The following is a 23,553-nucleotide window of genomic DNA, read 5'->3' on the forward strand; positions in this document are numbered from 1 at the left end:
CATCAAAATCCTATTCCCATGGGGTGAGTTAGATACTGACAATGGAAATGGACTGCAATATAAATACGTGAAATATCCACAAATACCTAAATGAACTGCTCCAAACATTCAAGGACTTACCATTAAAACTTTCGGAGAATGGGATAAACACACAAAATTGGAGATACACCAACCTAAAGATGGTAAAAAGGAGGTCCTCTACAGCTCCCACACTACTTAAACAACCCACCTGAGCTGTGGTTGTGACGGTTGTTGTGGTTGTAGTAGTGGTGTGGATGGTGGCGGTAGTGAGAGTGAAATCTTCCCGGCTGCGACCACACTAGAACAAGGGGGCGCTTGGTAGTACTGCCCATCACTGAAGTCTCGATTATGTTCTTTCTCACACTGTTGTTATTATTACTATTATTACTGTTCTTTCGATAGTTATTGTTGTTATTGTTTCGGTGCACGCTAGCCAACTCCGCCGTCGTGGCTGGAGTAGGACGAGGAATACACTCCACCCTATCTCCCTCCCACTCTTCACTGTTTTCCTCGACCCCTTGGTATTCCTCGATGATGTACAAGTTATTTTCCCGTCTTCCACTCGTCGGTACCTTATGTCCTTCCTCCTGCGAGCCTTCCGTTATCTGCTGGAGGCCTTGTCGCAGCCGGTCCAGCCCGATGGAGAGGCCATCCGAGGAGGGGGACATGGTTGTGTCTTCAAATGCCTCGTTCACAAGTTCGGGGTCGTCGATTAGGATTTTTCTCGCAGGTTCGACAGACTTGAGACAGTTCCCGACAGCTGACAGAACCACACCCAACATCCCGCCGACAGCCCTCCTCCCGTGACAGCCCTCTCCGCCCTCATTCACGCCCGGTTCTACCCAAGAATGCGTGGAGTAGGACGAGTTGTGATGCTGTGTAGGGGGGACGTGTGGGGAGGTGGAATGTGGTTGTTGCTGCTGTGGTGGTGGTTGTGTGGTACGGTGTGTCTGTGACAGCTGCTGTGGTGGTGGGTGTATGATTGTAGAGTGTATCTGTGGTCCCTGCTGTGTCTGTGGTGGGTGTGCGATGGAGGAGTGTGTCTGCAGTTGTTGCTGCTGTGGTGGCGGTGGGTATGTGGTGGAGGAGTGTGCCTGTGGTTGATGCTGTGGTGTGGCTGCCGTACTACTGAGGGCTGCAGAGGGCTGATGGGCTGCTGGTAAGGGCTGTTGATTGATTACTTCCTGTGAGGCTTGTCGTGAGTCAGCCGAGACGTAGGGAGGATTATGAGTGGTAGTGAATGAGGCCTGATGCTCAATGGAAGGCGTGAGGTTCTGAGGCTTAAGTGAGGGCTGTGTAAAGTGCGAAGCCTGTGCAGAGCTGAGTAAGGGCTGTGTAGTGCTGTGTGAGGGCTTTGTTGTATTAAATGAGGACTGCGCAGTGAGTGAGAGCTGTGTATTATCAGGTGGGGATTGTGTGTTGCGTGAGGGCTGTGTACTATTACCTGAAGGCTTTGTTGTGTTGAGTGGGGGCTGTGTTATGCTGAGAGAGGGCTGTATGTTTAGTGAAGGCTGTACAACATGGAGTGGAAAGTTGGACGAGGGGTCTACAGAATCGTGTGAGGGATGTGAAGATTCGACTGACAGCAGAGTGGTGCTGTGTGAGGGAAGTTTGTTGAGTGAGGGCTGCACAGAGTTAAATGAAGATTCTGCAGAGTGGAATGAGGGTTCTACAGAGTCGAGTGAAGGCTGTAAAGAGTCGTGTGAGGGCTGGGCAGGATTGAGAGTAGGTTGTGTATTAAGTGAGGGCTGTGCGTTGAGTGGGGGCTGTACAGAGTTAGATGAGAGCTGGGCCGCGCTGAGTGAGGGTTGTACAGAGTCGTGTGGGGGCTGTACAGAGTCCAGTAAGGGCTGCAGAGAGTCGTGTGTGGGCTGCTGAGGGGTACCAAATGACTCCTGAGAGCTGAGGGAGCGATAGTCAGACTCAGGAGACAGTGACGGCTGCTGAGACTGGGGGCTGACCGAGGACTGGACGCTGAGTGATGACCGAGGGCTGAGCGAAGATTGGCGTGAGTGAGAGCTGAGTGAGGGCTGCTGAGACGGAGGGCTGAGGGATGACTGCCTGGAGTGGGGGCTGTGTGAGGATTGGAACTGGGAGGCCCATACTAAGGGCTGAGGGCTGGGAGTGATATTCCTTTGGTCTGGCTGTAAGGTCAGAATGACTGGATGATCTACTATTCCAACACAGCGAAGGCATCCACGGAATTCACACAAGGATCTCATTCCCGACCACTAAAATGCGTAATACTATCTTTCAGTCTCAAACAGCCCACTGAATGGCTGAACTCCACATTCCTCAAAACAACAACAACAACAACAACAACAACAACGACAATAACACGCATTACAAGTTAATCGTTACTGATGAATGCTGAAGAAAAATGACCAACAACAATCGACATTCCACTAATACAACCAAAAATCAAAATTTTGGCGAATTTCCACTTCACATTTCTCAAATCCAAGAAAAAATTAAAACTATAATAGCTGTTCATCGATTAATATTACCGTATAAATTACAATACAAATAAGAATACGGCTGATCAATACTAACTCAACTGTCCAAAGCTCTACTACATATCCCCTTTCTCAAACAATAAAATAAATAAATAAATAGTAATAAAGTGTTCGGTTATTTCATGGCCAGGAAAATATAAAAGACTAATACAACGAACAGTCTGACCTTATGCAACCTGAAATACTCCTTCGAAACATTTTTCATCAGCAGGATAAGACCGATCCCAGGCTCACTTTCCCCTCCTCCTTCCTAAACACAGCATCATACACAAAAATCAGTAACTACCACAACCTTAGCAACATCATCATCATCACCGGAATTAGTTGACCCCTTCCATCCCAGGACATTTATTTTATTCTTGGTACCACTTAATAATTTTATGCACCTTACGGCAAACCTCACCCATCTTACTCTAACTTGGCCTAAAACTGCCATCTCTCCAACCTGACTACTGAGCTGTAACATGAGATCAATGCTAGAATAAGATGCAAGTCATAAGAAGTCTTGTGAAAGGGATATAGGGCACGGTATGGTCTTATTCTGCTATTGAACTACGTAAAATAAGCTGCGGAAGGACAAAAATCAGGACCAAGTTAATGTAAAACGACTACAGAAATGAAGGTGTTAATAAAGGCTGTCTCCAAACCTATTTCGAAAATCACCTCCTAAAAGAATATAATCTAAGAGCAGCAGAAATAAAGTGAAAAAATACATCACTGCAATAAATGAGTTAACGGTGCAATGACCAATTACCCTCTCACACTGAATTTACACTTTGTCTCCAACAGGGAGGAGGGAAACAAAGACGCAGAGGCCGAAAAAAAAAAAAAAAAAAAAAAAAAAAAAAAATCCACCCAAGGAAAAAAGACACAATGAGACTCAACTAAATTCAAGGTCTGTTCCGATCGGCCCGCCCTTTACAATTCCGTAACTACTGAGTGCTCTCTCTCTCTCTCTCTCTCTCTCTCTCTCTCTCTCTGTGTGTGTGTGTGTGTGTGTGTGTGTGTGTGTGTGTGTGTGTGTGTGTGTGTGTGTGTGTGTGTGTGTGTGACAAATATCTCAAAATCCGTAAATACCGACCCAGTAAAAAAATAAATAAATAAATACACCTGAACCCCTATCTGCTCAAAAAAGGTAAGAGTGAGACGTGACAATAAAAGGGAAAGTGCCAAATCTTTTCCTACATCGTGGAGAGTTCAACGCCTGAAAGACATCCGGGCGAGTCAACCACTACAGACAAGCTAACCAACACTAAGACACAAGCAACTGCATGAATAACTATGTATATATGTATGTATGTATGTATAAATGTGGTCTGTACGTGTATGTGCAGCAGTAAGTATGACTGCATGCTGAGATGGGAGCTACTTCATGAGCAATTGTGTGTACGTATGTATACCTGTGCTGTTTGTGTGTGTGCATGTGTATATGAAGCTGTACGTCTATGTATGTGTGTTCGTGCAGTTGTAAGTATATGCATTACCGAGGTCTTTATGTGTATTATTTGACGTAACTGTATTTGGCTTGCATTTTTAAATACATACCATTTTCTATGCATGTACAGGTATATTAGTGCAACTTTGTCTGGGTGCGTTCGCGTATGAATTTTTATGTATGGGCATTGATGTGGGAATCTGATTATATGGTCAAAATAACTATGCCAAGAAACTGGTGAAATACTGCCTGCTTTTCATCTTGAGGGTTCAACTATAACAACACTAGAAAATTATCCTAGTCTCGCAAAAGTGTCATGGAAAGGATGTAGCGCCGTCGTATTCTCTTATTCAGTCACGGACAGACGGTGAAAAAGTTGCAAATGAAAGAACACGGATAACGAATATGTAAAATGAAAAAACTAATATTTTCCAAACCGTCCCCTCAATTATGTCTTATGCCTTATCTCACCAACTAAATCCCTTCCCCTCCCTCGACCTCCTCCCAGCCTCTTTATAAACGAATTAAAACAGATAATGATAACAATAAAAATTATCCAGTTCTCTTTAACCAAGTCTTATACCCTATCACGTCATCTATTCCTCCTCCGTCCCCTCACCCCCACCCCTTACCCCCTAAATCCCTAACTATCCCTCCCACCTTAACCTCGCCCTTCCCCTGCCCTTCCTCTAACCTCGGCATCACCATGGAAAAGAAGTGAAAGTCTCCCTCTGTCTTGCGCGTGGTCATCATCTCTATCGCCTACTTCCATTAAACATGATGTGATTCCTCATTAACTGGTTGTGTGTGTGTGTGTGTGTGTGTGTGTGTGTGTGTGTGTGTGTGTGTGTGTGTGTGTGTGTGTGTGTGTGTGTGTGTGTGTGTGTGTGTGTGTGTGTGTGTGTGTGTGTGTGTGTGTGTGTTTTATCTACTGTCATACTTTAATGATCTAAATACACTTATTCCTCACCTACCTGTCTACCATCCACACTCGTCAACTCTCTCCTCCCCCCTCCCTCCCTCCCAAACACCTACCTACCTTACATCCCCGTACTCCTTAACCCCCTCCCTTCCTCCACATCTTCCTTCCTTCTTACCTACCTACCTATATTTTGTCCCCACCAACCTACCTTCCTTGCTATTTGCCTACCAATCTACCATCCTTCCTTCCTTCATGTCTATCTGTAACCCATCCATCTATCTATCTATCTACTTTTCAACCTACCTACCTATCATACCTACTTACCTACAGACCTATCTACCCAGCTGGGTTCACCCTCCTAATAAGCCGCATTTGACGGGCATCACATGATCACTCACTACCTCACCTTGATCAGCTTCGTCTCATTGCCATACCTCACTGGCCTACCTCATCTCCCATGCCACTCATCTACCTCGCCCATTTGTCACACAGGTCTTATTCAACTTATCAGCTCACCTTTCATACCTCTCCACCACACTAGCTAGCCTGTCACACCTCCCTTCTTCACCTGTCATAACCCACACCTTCATAATTATCTATCTTACACACCTTTCTCCTTCATCTCACTATTTACACACCTTTCTCATTTATCTCACTATTTCTCCTACTTTAAGTTTCACCTCACTAAGGTACCTCACCTATTTTATACACATCTCTTCTTACCTCAGTACCTATCATAACCATACATGTTACTCCTCTATACCTGTAATCCACTCAACACACCTTTCTTCTTCACCTTAATTAATTACATAACTCGCCTAACGCTCATGTCATCCTTCCATACCTAGATTCTATTTTATAAACCTCTTTTTTTCATCTCAATATCGCATTTCCTAACTCAACCTTGTTTATCAAACCTCTAATCCACCTAACACCCCTCTTCTTCACCTTGCATAACGCCACCTCACTGACTTTTCACACCTCTGTACCTCTAACCCACCTGTCTTCTTAACCTCGCTATTATAACTCTACCCCACTTATCTCCCACAGCACCATAACTCTAACATACCTTAAAACCAACTTTTTTTCACCTCAATACCTCACCATCGTAACTATCCTACTTGCCATACGTCCATATCTCTAATGTACAGCTGGCCGCACTCCCGCGAGGGCCACAGCGTTGTCAACGCTGGCCAAGATATTTACTCTGAAACACTAGTAGAGAGATGCGTTCGAAGCATCCACAGCCAGTAAGAGAGAGTCGTAGAGAGAGAGTTTGGGGGGGAGGAAGGGGGTTTGAGGAGAGTGGGGGGATACCTATGCACGAGAGGTGAGGGATGACGTCTGAAACAGATGAGTGGAAGGCTGGAAGCTATATATAATATAAATCTCTCTCTCTCTCTCTCTCTCTCTCTCTCTCTCTCTCTCTCTCTATATATATATATATATATATATATATATATTTATTTATCTATTTAATCTGCTATAAGGTGAATGGGAGCCCTGATAACTCCACGATGCGATGACGCAACGATGCGATTTTAAACTGCTTGTTAGGTAACGCTAGATATGGGCGATGTTGATATGTGCCAGTGGTGTCATCAGCTGCCACATTCCGGATGAAGTTACTTACATTTGTTACATGTGATTAATAAACAGCATTCTGATTAATTATTTTCAGGCATTTTTTGTCTGTATTTTACAGCGTCCATTGCTTGGAAACAACAATAAAATAAAATACGATTAAAGTCTACAATTATGAATCTTGATCGGTTGTCTTTGTTTTGCAGTATAATATTTAAAGTTGATCTTTTTACTTTTCATGAAGGCAAAAGTAACACCGAAAAAAAAAAAAAAATTCTTTTAATAAATATTACACTTTTCTGTAGCCTCAACAATCGTCATATCTCGCCTCTCGTGTACAGGCACCCACCTACCCACCTCAAACCCGCTCCCTCCCTCAGTCCTGTGAATGCTTCGATCAGAGCTCACTACTAATGATTCGCGGTTACTATCTCGGCCAGCGTTGACAACACTAAGGTGGCCCTCGCGGGAGTGCGGCCAACTGTACCTGACATACACAGTCTACTTCCCCTACCTTCCAAAACCCCACCTCATTTACACATCATACCTTCATACCTCGAACCTACTTGACACACCTCCCTTCCTCGTCTCACTACACCTCTCCTTCACCTCACTCTCAACTTGTCACACCTCCACTTAACCTAATTCACAGTCATTCCTTGCTACCCTGCCTTCTCAAACTTCCATCAGCACACCTCTCTTCTCACACACACCATATTTAACATACCATCAACTCCTTTTCTACCTCCATCTCTTCAATCCGATGGCGTATTTTCCCTTTATATCCCGAATAATTCATCTTTGGAGATTTTTCTAATGATGAAGTACAAATGTCCTTCACTAACTCCTTCACTTTGTCTCTGAATTATATGTGATTGCAAGAACAAGATTTAAATATAAGTCAGCAGAATGAAAGGCATAATTTTCACCTCATTTATTACATCTTCACCTCACCTATTCACACCACCACCTGCAATCCACATTCCTTTTACACTCCCATCAATCTCATACAACTACGTTAATTAACACCTCATCTATCACACCTCTTACCTGCCTAGTGATCCCCACCTCTTCTTCGCCTCTTTATCTAATAAACTTTAACTATTTCATAAAACTACCTTAATCTACACCTCATTTATCACACTTATATTTCCACCTCGTCCTCACCCCTCTCTCTCTCTCTCTCTCTCTCTCTCTCTCTCCGCCTTGAGACCTTCGGTACGAGGACGTTTTGTATTTTGTTCCTACTACCACCACGCGATTTTATTCATCTTGAGAGAGAGAGAGAGAGAGAGAGAGAGAGAGAGAGAGAGAGAGAGAACTGGAGTTATCACTGGGTGCCCAACGACAACAGGGTACACTTCTGACCAATCATAATTCAACCGTAATTATCTCATTTAGTCACACCAATCTAATCCATCTCCCTACCTCACCTGACAAACATTATTGCTCTACCTGTCTGTCACAAAACTTGGGTAATTTCCTTGTACCATCTCTTCACCTCGCAATCTAACCTATTAACATCCCTCTTTTACCTTGCTATCTAACCCTACTAACATCTAACACCCCTCTTTCCCCTTGCTATCTCAGTTCCTAGTTGCATCCCTCTTTCATCTCACTATCACACATTTTTCACTTTCATGCTCACTTTCTCACGCATTTCACTCTTCAACCATTGCTTTCCTTGTTTTCTGTCACATCTCACACCTCTCCTTGTCCCCTACCAAACCTCTCCTCCTCTCCTACCAAACCCCACTCTTCTACCGTACCCCTCCTTGTCCCCTACCAAACCTGTCCTCCTCTCCTACAAAACTTCACTCTTGTACCGCACCCCTCTTCGTCCCCTATTGCACCTCACTCTTCCACCACACCTCTCCCTGTCCTCTACTGCATCTCACTCTTCCACCGCACCCCTCCACATCCTTCACCGCACCTCGTCTTGCCCGTACCATCGCACAGTCACCGTCCTTGCACAAGATGTCACCAGTCTGGCCACTCCTCACCTACCTCCTATGCCACACCTCACTTACAAACAGCTCCTTTTTTTTTTTTTTTTTTTTTTTTTAATTTACTCCAAACATTACATTCTTTCTTTCCACATTTCAATCTCTTTACACACCATACAGTCCTACCACACTACATCACAGCCTGCATTACCACAGTCTACTACCACACCACATGCTTCCCTATCATACCTCACATACCATCACACCAGACTCTATCACCAAACACAGTGCTATCACACCAGCCTCCCCCCCCCCCACCGACACATGCTCACAGCCTTGCCACATCTCAAATACCACAACCCACTTGACCCCTCCATTACACCACACTCTTGCTACCACAACAACACATCATGCTCACACAGTCCTATCATACCTCGTACAGCATTGGACACAGCCTCACCAAACTGCTACCACACCAACCTCCTTACATGCTCACAGCTATATCACACTCCACACACAATCATACAACACTGCAGAACCACACAGTGCTACCACACCAACCTCCTTACATGCTCACAGTCCTACCACACCTCATGTACTACCAAACACCCTAGACTTACCACAACATCCCACTGCATCACGACACACTGATACCATACTATCCTCGCGATATGTTTAATCCTGCCACACCTCGCACATCATCACACCCTTTCCTACCACACCTGACCTGTCCTACCACACTGCACTGCCTCTGCATATCCTACAAGCTGCTACTCCCCTGACCTAGATCACTTAATTCGTGTGTTGCCTGGGAAAGGGAAGGTGGGCCAAAGTAGTGTAGGTTTGGAAGAAAGTGAGAGGGAGGTATGATGGAAGGAGTCAGGAAGGAAAGAAAATGGGAGAAACAGAGAAGGAATGATGACGGAAGGAACAGCTAAGGACGGAAAGATGATGGGTGAACTAAGGAGCAGGAGAGATGTACCCATATTCAATAACATATATTTAATTTTATCCCATTCAGAGGCGGGTTATTCAAGAGGCGCTGCCAAGTCAGGAAGAAATTAAACATCAAACGAGAGAAAAGAAACACGGGATACGAATTTTAAGCAGAGAGGATTTCGGAAATAAAGAAAAAATATATATATACAATGGATAAGCCAGGAAAAATGGAAGTGGGTACAAGCATACGTGTCAGTCCGCATGAGGGGTGCTGCATGACCAAACCGCTTCGCTAAGGGAGGGGAAACAGAAATAACCCTTCCCCACGCTGGCCAAGTACGGATTTGGAAGGAGTGTCTGGAGAGTACTTATGATGCAGAGGGGTTGTGCTAGCTGTGTCTGTGTCAGAGTCAATATGTAGGCTGGGAATGGACACTTGCAAGAATAAGAAAAACCATACACTCAATTCCCACTTAAAAATATGTCCGCTAGAGTATGCTTCGAACCCTGACCCGAGGCACAAATCACATCAGAAGGCAAACAGCTACCAATGTGCCAATACGGTTCCAAGACGCCCTGAGGAGGAAGGAAGTGTTTTGAAATCCGAAAGACACGAAAAAAATTACAACCGCTGAAACAAGACAAATCCTAATGAGATGAATTCCGCGTAAAGGGGGGTGGGGTAGTGTGAACAAAGAGGGGACGGATGGAAAGAGAAAGTTATGACAAAGGGAGATGGTGGAGGAACGTGGGAGGGATCTTCACGTGGAAGGGTAAGAAGAGGAGGCAGAGAAGAGGGAACAGAAGGCGCAGGAGGACAAAGAGAAGAGGGGGATGAAGGAAGAGCAAATGAGAAGCAAGAAGGTGAAGGCATGACAAGGTATTACAACAGCTGGAGGGAGACGGAGGAAAAAAAAAAACTGAATGACCGGTATAAGAGGATACCCTATGTACTTTTACCTAATTAATAATAATAATAATGATAACAATAATACTGAAAAAGGGCGGAAGGTTTTATACTTTCCTTCTGGGAGGGATCGAGGTATTACAAAATTAAAATAGACAAAAAGCGGTGCCAAGGCACAGCAAACCCGTCCCCGGCAGTCATTTTAGTGCTGACGTATAAACACAACAGGATATGTAGTCACATTTGTCACATATCAAATTTGGAGTAAACCGGATGAAAACTGATGATTTTATGCCCATCTGAAATTTTAGACCCGATCCACCTGACACTAACATCCCCCCCTACCGCTAACTGGAGGGTGACCCCCCTGATGTGATAACGCATTTTAGAGGATGCAGATTTGAAAGATGTACCTTTAGGTTTTGGTTTCATGTTGATATGACGAAAATGAAACGAGTTATGGCAAAAAACGATTTTCAACCCGTCCCCGTTTTCTTCACATTTGGTGGGCCTACAGTTTGGGCCTTGGCCCAATTTGGCCCAAAATCTAATCAGGTGATCAGAAGGTCATAACCCATCATCCCTGTAATTTTAGTCAAAATCGCACCACTAATTTTCGCGTAAAGTTGTTAACAGACAGACAAACCGAGTGAAACCAGTACCTTTCTTCAAGTCCCTCCGGGGCGAGGACGGGCAATAAGAAAATCAATAAAACAAAAACAGACAAACACTAGTAACATAAGACGTAACTACAGAAGCACACAAACTCAAACACAAGAAATCAAGAGAAGAACGGGATGCTGATTTAAGGGTGGACTGAGATACCGGAGACAATCACAGAGATGGACTGAGAGATAAGGGAGCAGGGGGAAAAAACTGGGACAAAGGAGGGAGGGGAGGAGAATGTGAAGGGAGGGAGGGAGAGAAGGGAGAGAAGACTGGATATACCGTTGTTATGAGGAAAGGAGGGAAAGTGGAGGGATGGACTGGAAGGGAGTGCGAGAAGAGGAGAGAAGAAAATGGCTATGGTTAGGACAAAAAAAAAAAAAAAAGACGAGTAGAAGGGGAAATGAAAACTGGAGACATGGACTGAAAATTAGAGTGGAGAGAGAGAGAGAGAGAGAGAGAGAGAGAGAGAGAGAGAGAGAATGATAAGAAGTGGAGGAGAAGGAGGAGGAGGCAAATGTCAAAGATGGACAGGAATGGTGGAGGGACGAAAGGTGGGAGACAGCAAGGATATGGAGAGGAGGGGACGAGGGAAGGAAATAGCAGGGAGACAGATAAGAGACGAAGGCAGGAAATACCAGCGATTGACTGGAGCGTAGAGAGAGATATAAGAGGAAGATGGGGAGATGAGGGAGAAACAGCTAGGTAATGGAGAGATGAGGAAGGATAATGAAGCAAGAAGATGGATGAGAGAAATGAAGAGGGGTAAGAAAATAAACAGGGAAGAGGAGGAGGAGGAGGAGGAGGAGGAAACGGGAGAGGCGGAGGAGGAAATAGCAAGAGTGAGAGAAGATAAAGGTTAGGGGAATTACCAAGCCCGATACGAGGGGAGGAGAAGACGACGATGATGATGAAGACGATAAAGAGGAAGTGAGAGAGAATACAACAAGGAAAATATCTGAGAAAAGGAGGGGGAGAGGAAAGTGGTACAGCACAGTGACTATGGAAAATAAATTCTTGGTGTTTGAAAATAAAGCACTTAGAAGAATATTAGGAGTTAAGTGGTGGGAAAGGATACCAAATAGTAGAATTAGAGAAATAACGGGAGTGCAGCCGATCGATGAATATGTTAGATTCTCACGATGGAAATGGCTGGGACATGTGTATAGGAGACAGGGAATAGTACGAGGTACACCAGGGTGGGTGGCACTTGGTAGGAGAGGTAGAGGAAGGCCAAAAGAGACGTGGGTGAGGACAATGAGACGGGAAGCTGGAGATGAGTGTTGGGGAGATCTTGAGGAGTTAGCACAAGATAGGATGTGGTGGTGTGAGTTCATCGAGGCCCTATGCATCCCCGAGGGTGCCACAGGAAATGATTGAATATAATTAGAAAAAACAGGTAGGAATATGGCTGGAGGAGCAGGAGGAGGAGGACGAGGACAGAGGGAAAATAAGAAGGATTTGAGCAGGGGAAGAAAGGGGCGTGGGCTAATAACAGGGATGATGGATTCAATTAGATAAGGCAGAAGTGAGTAGGAGAGGCAGACAGTCAGTAAGGTTAGCAAGGACAACTGCTGAGTCAGGTCGCTCGCCCACAATACAGCCAAAACCTTCACTCCACACCCACACGCACACAAACTACACACACACACACACACACACACACACACACACACACACACACACACACACACACACACACACAGAAAGGAAAATGTACGGTAATGAGAAAAGTAAACAGCATCATAAAAAAGGGAAGGCACCTCACCCTCTGACATCACGACTCTCTCTCTCTCTCTCTCTCTCTCTCTCTTGGAAGGTATTACAGAGAAAATGATGTAAATAGGTTAGTGAAAAGGGATGAGATGGGTGAAGATGTGAAGAGGAGCAACAGACCAAGAAGATGGATGGATGTTTATGGTAATGAATGAGTGGAAAAAAAATAAACGAGGTATGGAAGTTCGGGAAGCTAAGGAACTGACAGGGGATCAAAATGGATGGATGAAGTGTGTATGCAGACGAACAATACGACTAGCACTTCACCCTTTTTTATACTTGGCAGTCGACGAAAGTGCCATAACAAAGGTATAAATGAAGCCGTAAAAAAAAAACTATATGCGGAAGGTTTTTGCTTGAGAGGTGGAGTCAGGATTTCTAAGTCTTTAATGATATGTGAATGGTTGTGTGACACACTTCACTGGGCAACCTGTTTCCTTGTTCTCCTACTTTTTGTACTTCCTTTTCCTTTGTTTCCGGATACAAACAAGGCCAAATTCCATGCCATGACTGAAAATTGTTCTGGTATGTGAATGATGATGATGATTACAACTGTATACAGAGAGGAAGTGTGTGTGTGTGTGTGTGTGTGTGTGTGTGTGTGTGTGTGTGTGTGTGTGTGTGTGTGTGTGTGTGTGTGTGTGTGTGTGTGTGTGTGTGTGTGTGTGTGTGTGTGTGTGTGTGTGTGTGTGTGTGTGTGTGTGTGTGTGTGTGTGTGTGTGTGTGTGTGTGTGTGTGTGTGTGTGTGTGTGTGTGTGTGTGTGTGTGTGTGTGTGTGTGTGTGTGTGTGTGTGTGTGTGTGTGTGTGTGTGTGTGTGTGTGTGTGTGTGTGTGTGTGTGTGTGTGTGTGTGTGTGTGTGTGTGTGTGTGTGTGTGTGTGTGTGTGTGTGTGTGTGTGTGTGTGTGTGTGTGTGTGTGTGTGTGTGTGTGTGTGTGTGTGTGTGTGTGTGTGTGTGTGTGTGTGTGTGTGTGTGTGTGTGTGTGTGTGTGTGTGTGTGTGTGTGTGTGTGTGTGTGTGTTTTGGGTTGAGCTGCACGCGCGCTTACATTATCATCCCTACATTTCACTTTCATCTCCACCTTCATAACACATCAATTATACACCTTGACCTACAAGTACACCTCTAACCTTTAATATGCCTTGGAAACTGCAGACACGGCAAAATTCTGCCCTGATCCTACCCCCACCCATAGTTATATATACTCTCCCTCATACACAGCTGTTCATAATTATATATTTGCTTACGCCCACACCTAAACCTACGTCATATACTGTACACTCGCTGACTTAGGCAACACCCAAATGCAGTTCAAACTTGGGACAAAAACTACGCTACCAAAGTAGAAGTAATAATAATAATAATAATAATAATAATAATAATAATAATAATGATGATAAAACGTACCCCTATTTACAAAACGATAGTAAAATCAACTCCAACATAATATCACAGTACACCGCTAATCATACCTATAATCAACATTACACACACAACACCCACCTATACCCACAACCTACACCCACTCACCATTTACCGCTGTAGCACGCAACACCTAATTACACAGTACCACACTTCCCTACAGACCAGCCACCTAATTGTGTAAAAACTCACCTACATTCATGCGTTCTCCACTTTTCTCACCCTCACTCACCTTGCCACCCACATCCACACTCGCCTAAATCTTACATCAATACTCAGCCGAAAAACATCTCTCGTCTATCCCTACTCATCCACACCTCCCCAGCACACACATCCACACTGACATCCAACCCATCCAAACCCTCCCATTTCTTATCGTCCACCACCAACCATAGTCACATCGTTGTAATTATCACCTACACCCCCACCTGCCCCTAATTACCACCTACACCTCACCTATGCATCTCTAATTACCACATACACACCACCTCTACACCTCTATTTACCATCTGCACACCACCTATACACGGCTTATTACTACCTACACACCACCTATATCTCTAATTACCACCTACACACCATCTATACACCTCTAATTACCCCCTACACAGCACCTATATGTAGAGTCACTTCCCAGCTCCCTGGACGTGACTCAGCACATACGCCTCCTTTTTCATAGCAGCCGGTGACTGGCGAAGGTTAAAAGCTGGCTGAGTAAATAATATGAGGGGCTCACTGATTTAATGGGGGGCTCACTGACTCAATGGGGGACTCACTGACTCAGTGGGGGACTCACTGACTCAGTGGGGGACTCACTGACTCAGTGGGGGGATTACTGACTCAATCGGGGCACAAAGACTTAATGGGGAGCTCACTGACTCAACGGGGGCTCACTAACTCAATGGGGGGCTCACTGACCCAAAGGAAGGTTGGTTGGTTGATTAAATCCTTCACTATGATGCCTTTTATTTTAATGACTTATTTATATGCTCCTACCAAGCGATGTTATTCAGCTTTCCTGGACGCCTCTGCGGTAAAATGATTAGTGAAGGCTGTATTAATTCCCTTTACAGTATTTCGAAAAGCCTCTGCTGTGGTATTAACTGACTGAAGAGAAGTTAACTGATTACTGTTCGTTTACTTTCACTCGACCCAAATTTTCCTCTTTTTGCAGATTATTTCACGTAGCTCAGTGGCAGGAAAAGACAATACTGCGGCTCTACGTCCTTTCTGTAGTACGTCTTCATGACTAGCATCATATTCTAGCGTTAATCTATTGTTCTACCTCTGTATTCATGATCGAGGGATGGCAATTTTAGGCAATGGTAAAGTGAACAGATTATAAAGGGCATCCACTCAAATGACTAGTTGAGAAACGTCCACCTCGTATACTTACTGTCCAATTTATCATATTATCTGTCCGATTTATTACACTAGCTGTCCAATTTATAACTCAAAGAGATGTTAACGGACAAATCATTAAAAAAATATGTCTACCACAATGCACTGAAGGGTTCATTTGAGAGAATTACAAGCACTGAAGTTTAAGTACCGTAATAAACACTTCTGTACCTGGGTATTTTTCCTACACAGACTAATACCTGAACACTAAAAAATTCCCTCACATAAACAAATCCTGCACACACTCAAAATTCTCCGTCAAGAAATACCACACCACACACTCAAAACCTCTCCTGCATCTGAACACATCAAGTAGCTAGCTTAACCACATGGTGAGTGGCCACCTGAATGTCTGGGTACAAGGATAGAGGGTGTGGTTACCAGGATAAAGGCGCCATTAGACTGCACAAAAAAGAAAAAAAAAAAAAAAAAATCATGAGCCAGAACGCGGTACTTTCCCCGGATCCCTTCAAAGAAAACGGAGTCGATGAGGGTGAACTGAGATGTTTGTACAATAAAATATAAAGAATGTTAATTGAAAAAAAAAAAAAAAAGGAACTGTTATATGTAGCCTTTTTTGGCCAATAGTTTTTTCATTTAACCCTCCCATAACTCTTGTATTATATTCCAGGTGACGCAATCTCTCTCTCTCTCTCTCTCTCTCTCTCTCTCTCTCTCTCTCTCTCTCACACACACACACACACACACACATACACACACATACGATTAAGTTTGTGTATAATTATGAATTATGAATGGTGAGTTGTCCCTATCCCTATCAGCCATGTTCTGTGTGACCTTGACCTCTGACCTACCGCCTGAACTTCACCAGGCCAGTTCTTGCAGGCGAGACAGGAGAATTTCGCAACGACACTATCACACACGACTAATTTCCACCATAAACTCTACTACTATTACTTCTACTATTACTACTACTACTACAACCACCACCACTAGCTACCACGTCAGTCAACCACTCACTCAGTTAATCCTTTAATTCCTTAATAATCCTAATGCACAAACACCATAATCTAAAAGAGTACATATTACATGTTCAATAATTACACTAGCACGTCCGCCATGGCCAATATCCGGTCACTAATTAATCATCCTAAAGAAATGAACAATAACTCCATCAATTCTTGCCTTCTTTCAATAGCTATAACTTTTCAAAATTACTATAACGAATTTTCCTGTGCCCTATGTGGCCTTAATGTTTCCTCACTTTCAATACCATCCCATTACCGAACATAAATTTGTAAACGATTTTTATAATGCAAAAAATGCCTTAAATTAGTTTCCAAATACCTAATCCCACGACTCCATTTTAATCTATAATCACTTTTCATTTTACCTCGACTCGAAGACTAATTCACGGTAATTATCATCTTATCTTACCTCATACATTAAACCTTAACCATTTCCCATCCTACCTGATGATGTTAAAGCTAATGTAACATCGCCTGGCTCAAAATTAAACACACACACACACACACACACTTATCCACTGCAAACCTGTATATACTGCAACTCAAAAATGAAACCCATGTCAGTCTCAACACCACCCATGCCTCAAGGAAAATAATAATAAAATCAAAAGCACCTCTTATAACTAGGGTGGTTGAGGCGAGTGGTTGTATCATCCTGTCACAAACCCCGGGTGTTGAACGAATATTTACGGACGAAAACGATGTAATTAGACACCTCCTGACCCTACATTACCATTATGAGCCTATTCAACCCACGCACAGGTCGTTATGACGTCATGGTTGCGTGTGTCATTATATGGGGGCCTCGGAGTCAGAATAGCAAATTAACTTACTGCTGGGTTTTGAGTTTCCATTAAAAAAAAAAAAAATGCTATACGTTATACTATACATATCATTTTACCGATTAAATTTTCTTTCTTTTGAGACCATGTGAGTCAAAATCATACTCGTAGTTTGTATATGATACATAAAATAATAATAATAATAATAATAATAATAAGAGCACAGAAACATTAGCCTGCATTATCAACTTAAATTTCTTTTCTTTGGAGACTCAAAGCTGAATGGTTAATTACTGAGATACATGAAAAATAAAGTTAGCACAGCTTGAATTATCTTCGACACTTATTCTGGTCTAATTCACCCTTCAGACGTCCAGGGCCTCAAATGGACATTAAGGATGATTATTCATGTGTCCTGCATCAAAGGGTTACTTAAGTGTCCTTTTCACAAACACGTAGTCACACATATCACCTCGGAAATATAGGCCGGGCTTGCTATACTGGGAACTTCAACACAATTACTTTCACCGATCACTCCCAACTTTCAGCTGGACACTAGTTTTACACGTGTTCTGCATTAAGAGGAGGGGGGGGGACTTAGGTATGTGTCCAAATACGTTCTCCATACCACCCTAGAGAACTAGGTCAGTGAAGCAGTTGCCACATTCGGTACCTTCAAGACAACTAGGCCTACTTTCACTAATCATCTTTCGTTTTCATTTTTTTTTTTTTTTAATTTGGTACGTGTTCTGCCTGAGGGGCGATTTCAGCATACGTTCTTTTCGCAAACGGATCACCCATGTCATCCCAAAAGAACACGTCACGGAAGTAGCCGCCTTTATCAGCAACTTAAACACGACTACTTTCACTATCCCTCCTAACCTGCATCATGGCACTATAGATTTATTTTTTCCTTCTGGTATGTGTTCTGCATGAAGATGTGACTTCGGTATTTATTCTCTTCACATACAATAAAATAATTATTCACACCACACCGAACAACTGGGTCACAAACGTAGTCGTCATTTCAATAACTTCAACACAACAAATTCGCCACATCAATAACTAACACAACAAACTCGCCATATCAATAACTTCAACACAAGAAACTCGCCATGTCAATAACTAAAGCACAACCACTCTCACTAATCACTCCCAACCTTCATCGTTACGGCGGGTCTTCATGACTTTTCTATCCCCGCGAGATGGGGCAGTTCGCGAACAAGGCTGCTGGATCACAGGGCATGAACACGGACAATTTTCATCATCTGGCCAGAGCAGCAACACCACGCAACACTCGTCCACCGCGGGTCCGTCTCACTCACACACTGGCCTCCGTCACTGCCCCGATCACCATCCCCACTACACTTAAGCAAGGTCACATCCACTGCGAAAATAGGTCACGCATACACAGGCCTCCCAGACTGACCCACTATACTTGTCTTCGGCCTTATTAGGATGCTGCTGAAGGTCATCAAATAAGTAGCAACTGTGTTGCTTGGGAGTGTGTGGGTGAAATGAGTGGATGGAGCTTAGATGATGAAGGTAACTTTTCATCTTAGACATGCCGCCCTGACTGACCTACTGCATTACTATGAGCACTATGGAGGATGATGGATGGTGATTGTGATAGATGGTGGAACACTGGTTGTAACAGTGTGAAAATGTAGTTTTCGTAATCAAGGTCACATTTTAAGATCAACGTCACAATCAGTCAGGTCATGCAAACTGACCAATCCACTCCTGATATGGGTGGTTGTACTCGGTGGTGATAATTGTGCTGGTTGCAATTTCTGCGCAGGTAGTGTTAATGATAAAGGTCACATTCCAAGATGCTTACGTCACTCAGATAAAGTCCTTGCAAACTTACCAATCCACTCATGTGAATATTTTACAAGTTGTGATGCTGGTTGTAGTGATTGATGCTGCGAGTGATGTGGTAACTGGTTATGATAATTATGGAGATATCCTTTACGCTGTTTGCACTCCAAGTCACTCAGTAAGGCCTCGGTTAATTGATGCACGGTCTAGAGGTATTATATTTTATTAGTGGTAACGTTTCGCCGACTTCAGGGATTCTTCAGATAATTTACCTCAAAGAAAATACAGGCCTTTAGCTTTTATTAACCAATTTGTCGGGGATACTACCCTTTTTACTCTAACCTGGCCAAAAACTTTGATCTCTCCGCCCTGACCCTGAGTTGTAGCAATACATTAACACTAAAATAGGACGGCAGAGTATGGTGCCCGTCACGAAGAAGTGCTATGGAAAGGATGTGGAGTCGTGGTATTGTCTTATTCTGACACTGAGCTATGGGAAAAGGGCTACAAATGGACGAAAATATCCGACAAGTTAAAGTGAATGAAAAATAGTGAAAACGGACTTGCCGGTGATAAATTGGATAGACCTATATTGTAACTGTGAAGGTGATCCTGATGATGAGGGTGACATTGTAAGACAAGTAGGTCATTTACGAAGACCTTACAAGCAGACCATTGCGTCCTTCAGCTTTACAATGGTCGCGATGGTGGTTAAGTTCAGTGATGATAATTGCTTTGCTTGTGACGCGTGGGTTTAATTGTGAAGGCGACCTTGATGATGAAGGTTACATTACAAGAAAAAGATAACTCAGCTTGACCATGTACACTGAAAAATCCACTTGTGATGATAATGATGATAATTATGACTATGACTGAAAAGTAACAAATGGAAATAACTGGAAACGACCTTGATAACGAAGATCACATTCTAAGACATCACCACCACCCAGCTACAGGAGGTATGGCAAAAAAAAAAAAAAAAAAAAAAAAATCACCCCCACATCCACGTGTATGACCTTCGCCTAGGTGGGAAAGGGGGTGTGTGGGAAGAATAGGTGTAATCGCGGTAGCCAGGTGTGAAGATCAAGGTCCCACGACTATATAGGTGTTACGATCCAACAGACCACGCAAATCTGACCACCACTACTACTCTCGTGTGAACTATACTGTACAAAGCCCATTCAGACCCCTGGGAATTTCTTGTAGCTGAATCAAATCGTCTGGCAGAAGAATAAAATCGTCTGGTGGTATAATGAATACGAGTCAGGCTGTACAAAGAACACAGTTAATCGTCTGAGTGTCAGCAGCTTGGAATAATAACAAAGGGTCTGACTGGGATACAAAAGATGCAGGTGGCTGTGATGATGAAAGATACCCTGGTGGTGAGGTGATGGCAGTGGTGACAAAAATGAAGGTGGTTGTAATGATAAATGATGCCCAGGTGGTGAGGCGACAGTAGTGGTGACAAGAACTGATGGTGACTGTGACGACCTGTGATGACTACTGGCAATCAAGGTCAGACTCCATGTTCTTCTTCGCACTTGACCCAACATGTGTGACGATGGATGATGAGGGTCCCGGAAAGTAAGTTGTAGTGATGACGGATGACTGGTATGAGTTGTGCTTCTAGTAATGAAAGTCAAAGTCAGCATCCAAAAGTACACAGGCCACATTCCAGTCTCTCAAAACTTCTCGCAAACGGAGGCTGTGAAGACAAATAATGGCAATAACGAAAATGCAGTTCACTTTCCACAAATATATAAACAATTCACAGACTACGGTACTCCAAATTCAGTTTCGACGTAAAAGTACAAACACTTTACACACAGGTAACTCAAATTCCCTCCTGGCACTCCAATCAAACGTAACACGAATGATATAGTTACAAAACGAATGACTGCTGTGATGATGGGTGAGTCACGGACAGTAATGTATATATATCAAGAAAGTACACGGATGACATTCATGGCTCACAAAGTTTCTCTCATACAGAAGTAGAGATGCTGTGTGATGACTTACGAAAACGAAAATAAAAGTTCAATTATCACACCATGAAGTCTGTACTAAAGTCATATATATCAAGCTCTCTGATTAAATATAAACGGTTCACCCACAAAGATCCCGATAAATCCACACCTCACACAATTTGATCAAACTTAACATGAGTGACGATGACGGTGACGCTCGATACGAAAATCGGAAATGGCTTTCAGTCGTGATGGTGATCGTGATGACGACAGAACAGACGCCTAAGTTAGACTGTGGTGGATGGATGAAGGCAAAACGTGGAAGAGTGAGTGGGGGTAAGAGGAAGGAGGGAGGTAAAAGGGGGGACGGGATGGAGGGACTTGTCTCTCCGGAACTCTCACCGGCGGAGTCGAGGGTTTGGAATTCGTATAAGTGAGGGAGAGACGCAAGAGTCTTCCCTCTCACGTGGACTCCCCTACCTGGCTGCTTCCTCCACACGCACACCTTTTTTTCATTTCCTCGGCCTCTGATACTTCCACACCGACGCACTTATTTTCTTTCCCTTACTGCTTCCATTAATACCTTCTACAATACATACCTCCCTGCATTACAAAAATCAATCCTTCACCATCTACCCTTCCCTTTCCCTATATCTCTCCCTCCGAATTCAACCTATCCTTCATCACCTACATCAACTTTGCATGACTACCCCTAATCTCCCCTTTATTATTTCTACCTAACCCCCCTTTATCATTTGACCTTCTACACCCAACCCTCCCATCAACTAAATCTCTACACTTAATCCTCCCATCATCATCTAATTCTCTACACCCAACCTTCCCATCATAATCTAATTCTCTACACCCAATCCTTTCATCATCATCTAATTCTCTAAACCCAACCTCGCCTTTATCATTTAACCATATACACCTAACCCTTCCATCATCGCCTAATTCTCTACACCCAACCTTCCCATCATCATCTACACCGAACCCATCTTTACCTACACCCATGCCTTCATTTTTCATCTTTGCATCTATACTTTTTCATCTACGCCCAAGCTTTAACTAAAGTCATAAAACTTCTCTTTACATAAACACGCTTAATAGATCCTTTACACCTTCGTGGTTTCGAACACACTAAGCGAGATCCCAAGCAATTATTATTAGTTTGTCAAGATCTCATGAAGGAAGGAACCGATTATATTTTACGTCTTCTTAATATCTTCCATGTTCTCATTTACCGTATCCCATTCTCTCACTTTCCTTTGCATCTTCATTTTCCTTTTCTCAGGTCGCCCACTACGTCAACAAGCCTTAGCTATTACAATACATCCCTGTCTTCTACTATAGTTTATTCTCCTCTTCCTAGTTTTTTTTTTATTAGTTTTCTATTTCCATCTACTGCCAGACGCCTGAATCCAGTAGGGGGTGGCCACAAACAAATCCCTCCTTGTCGCCGTGTCCCACGCCATTTCCCTGCCCTCCCCCCAGCTCACACTACCCTCTCTCACATACCTCTCCACTCCATCCCTCCATCTCATCCTGAGCCTCTCCCCCTCCCCTTCCTCCCCCTCCACCTCACTCACATACACTCTCCTCGTCAGTCTCTCGCTCTCCATCCTCTCCACATTGCCAAACCACCTCGATGTATTTCTCCTGACGCTTTCTATCACATCACATCCACACCACAACTCTCCTTCACTTCCTCATTTGTCTGTCTCTCCAAGTAACTCCACAGGTTCCCCTCAAATATAGTAACTTATTTCCACTGCTCTTCCTCTTGACTGTCCTTCCAACCAGGTTTAAGCTTCGCTTCCATACGTTAGAGCTGGTATCACAATACAGCACTATTATGCAGCGACTTTTTTACTTCTATGCTCACTTTCCTATTTCTTATCACTTTTCAAATAACCAGTAACTTTTCTTCCCTGTCGTACCCTTTCAAGCACGTCATCCTCCAAACTTCCATCCTTATTCATCACACTACCCAAGTACTTAAATGCATTCGGATTTTCCATTTCCTCATCATCCAACCTCACTGTGCATTCAGTGACTTCATTTTTCTCGAAAGCCATAACTACTCTTCCCTACATTCGCCTTTAGATTCCGTTTCTTACACACACACCAAAACTCATTCACCAAGCCTTGCAGTTCCCCTTCGTCTTTCACGCAGTCTTTATATTATGCCAGCCTTTATCCTCTTTTTCTGTTATCATGAACATTATTTTTAGCTTATTATTCTGCTCTTTTTGACAACCTTCTTCCTCTTCCGATTCCGACCTCACATGTCATTACTTACACCTTGGCGCGCACTCTCACGTGTGGCGCGCGAGCACGCACACACACACACACAGACACACATATGCACGGGTGCACAAAATACTCAAGCTAGCAAAACTTTCCTGTTTATGTTTCTGCGTAGATAAGTTCAAGGCTGGTTCACTTAAGGACTGAATCT

General features: G+C 43.5%; 2 protein-coding genes across 4 annotated transcripts in view; both read right to left on the reverse strand.

Moving 5' to 3' along the window:
• Window positions 1-23,553, reverse strand: part of LOC145412133 (cyclin-dependent kinase 17-like) — a 312,580-nt gene that overhangs the window by 278,728 nt on the left and 10,299 nt on the right. For 2 of the 3 annotated variants that reach the window (XR_013899535.1, XM_080282065.1), the window contains exon 1: window positions 230-948. The exons of the other annotated variant lie outside the window; for it this stretch is intronic. Coding sequence is in view for 1 of the 2 variants with exons in the window: in XM_080282065.1 (XP_080138191.1) it covers window positions 230-803 (574 nt within the window). In the remaining variant the exon portion in view is untranslated. Of the gene's footprint in view, window positions 1-229; window positions 949-23,553 lie in introns of those variants that run through there. 3 annotated transcript variants of the gene reach the window in all.
• On the reverse strand, window positions 848-21,367 carry LOC145412051 (uncharacterized). Its single transcript, XM_080281969.1, has 3 exons — window positions 21,282-21,367; window positions 912-2,161; window positions 848-859 (listed from the first exon to the last, which is right to left on the reverse strand). The coding sequence occupies exons 1-3, from the start codon at window positions 21,286-21,288 to the stop codon at window positions 848-850; spliced, it is 1,269 nt and encodes a 422-aa protein (XP_080138095.1). The 5' UTR covers window positions 21,289-21,367.

The sequence above is a fragment of the Coenobita brevimanus genome, chromosome 92, assembly GCF_032717465.1.
Source record: "Coenobita brevimanus isolate Jiangsu-jjx chromosome 92, ASM3271746v2, whole genome shotgun sequence".
In the NCBI taxonomy this organism is placed as follows: Eukaryota; Metazoa; Arthropoda; class Malacostraca; order Decapoda; family Coenobitidae; genus Coenobita; species Coenobita brevimanus.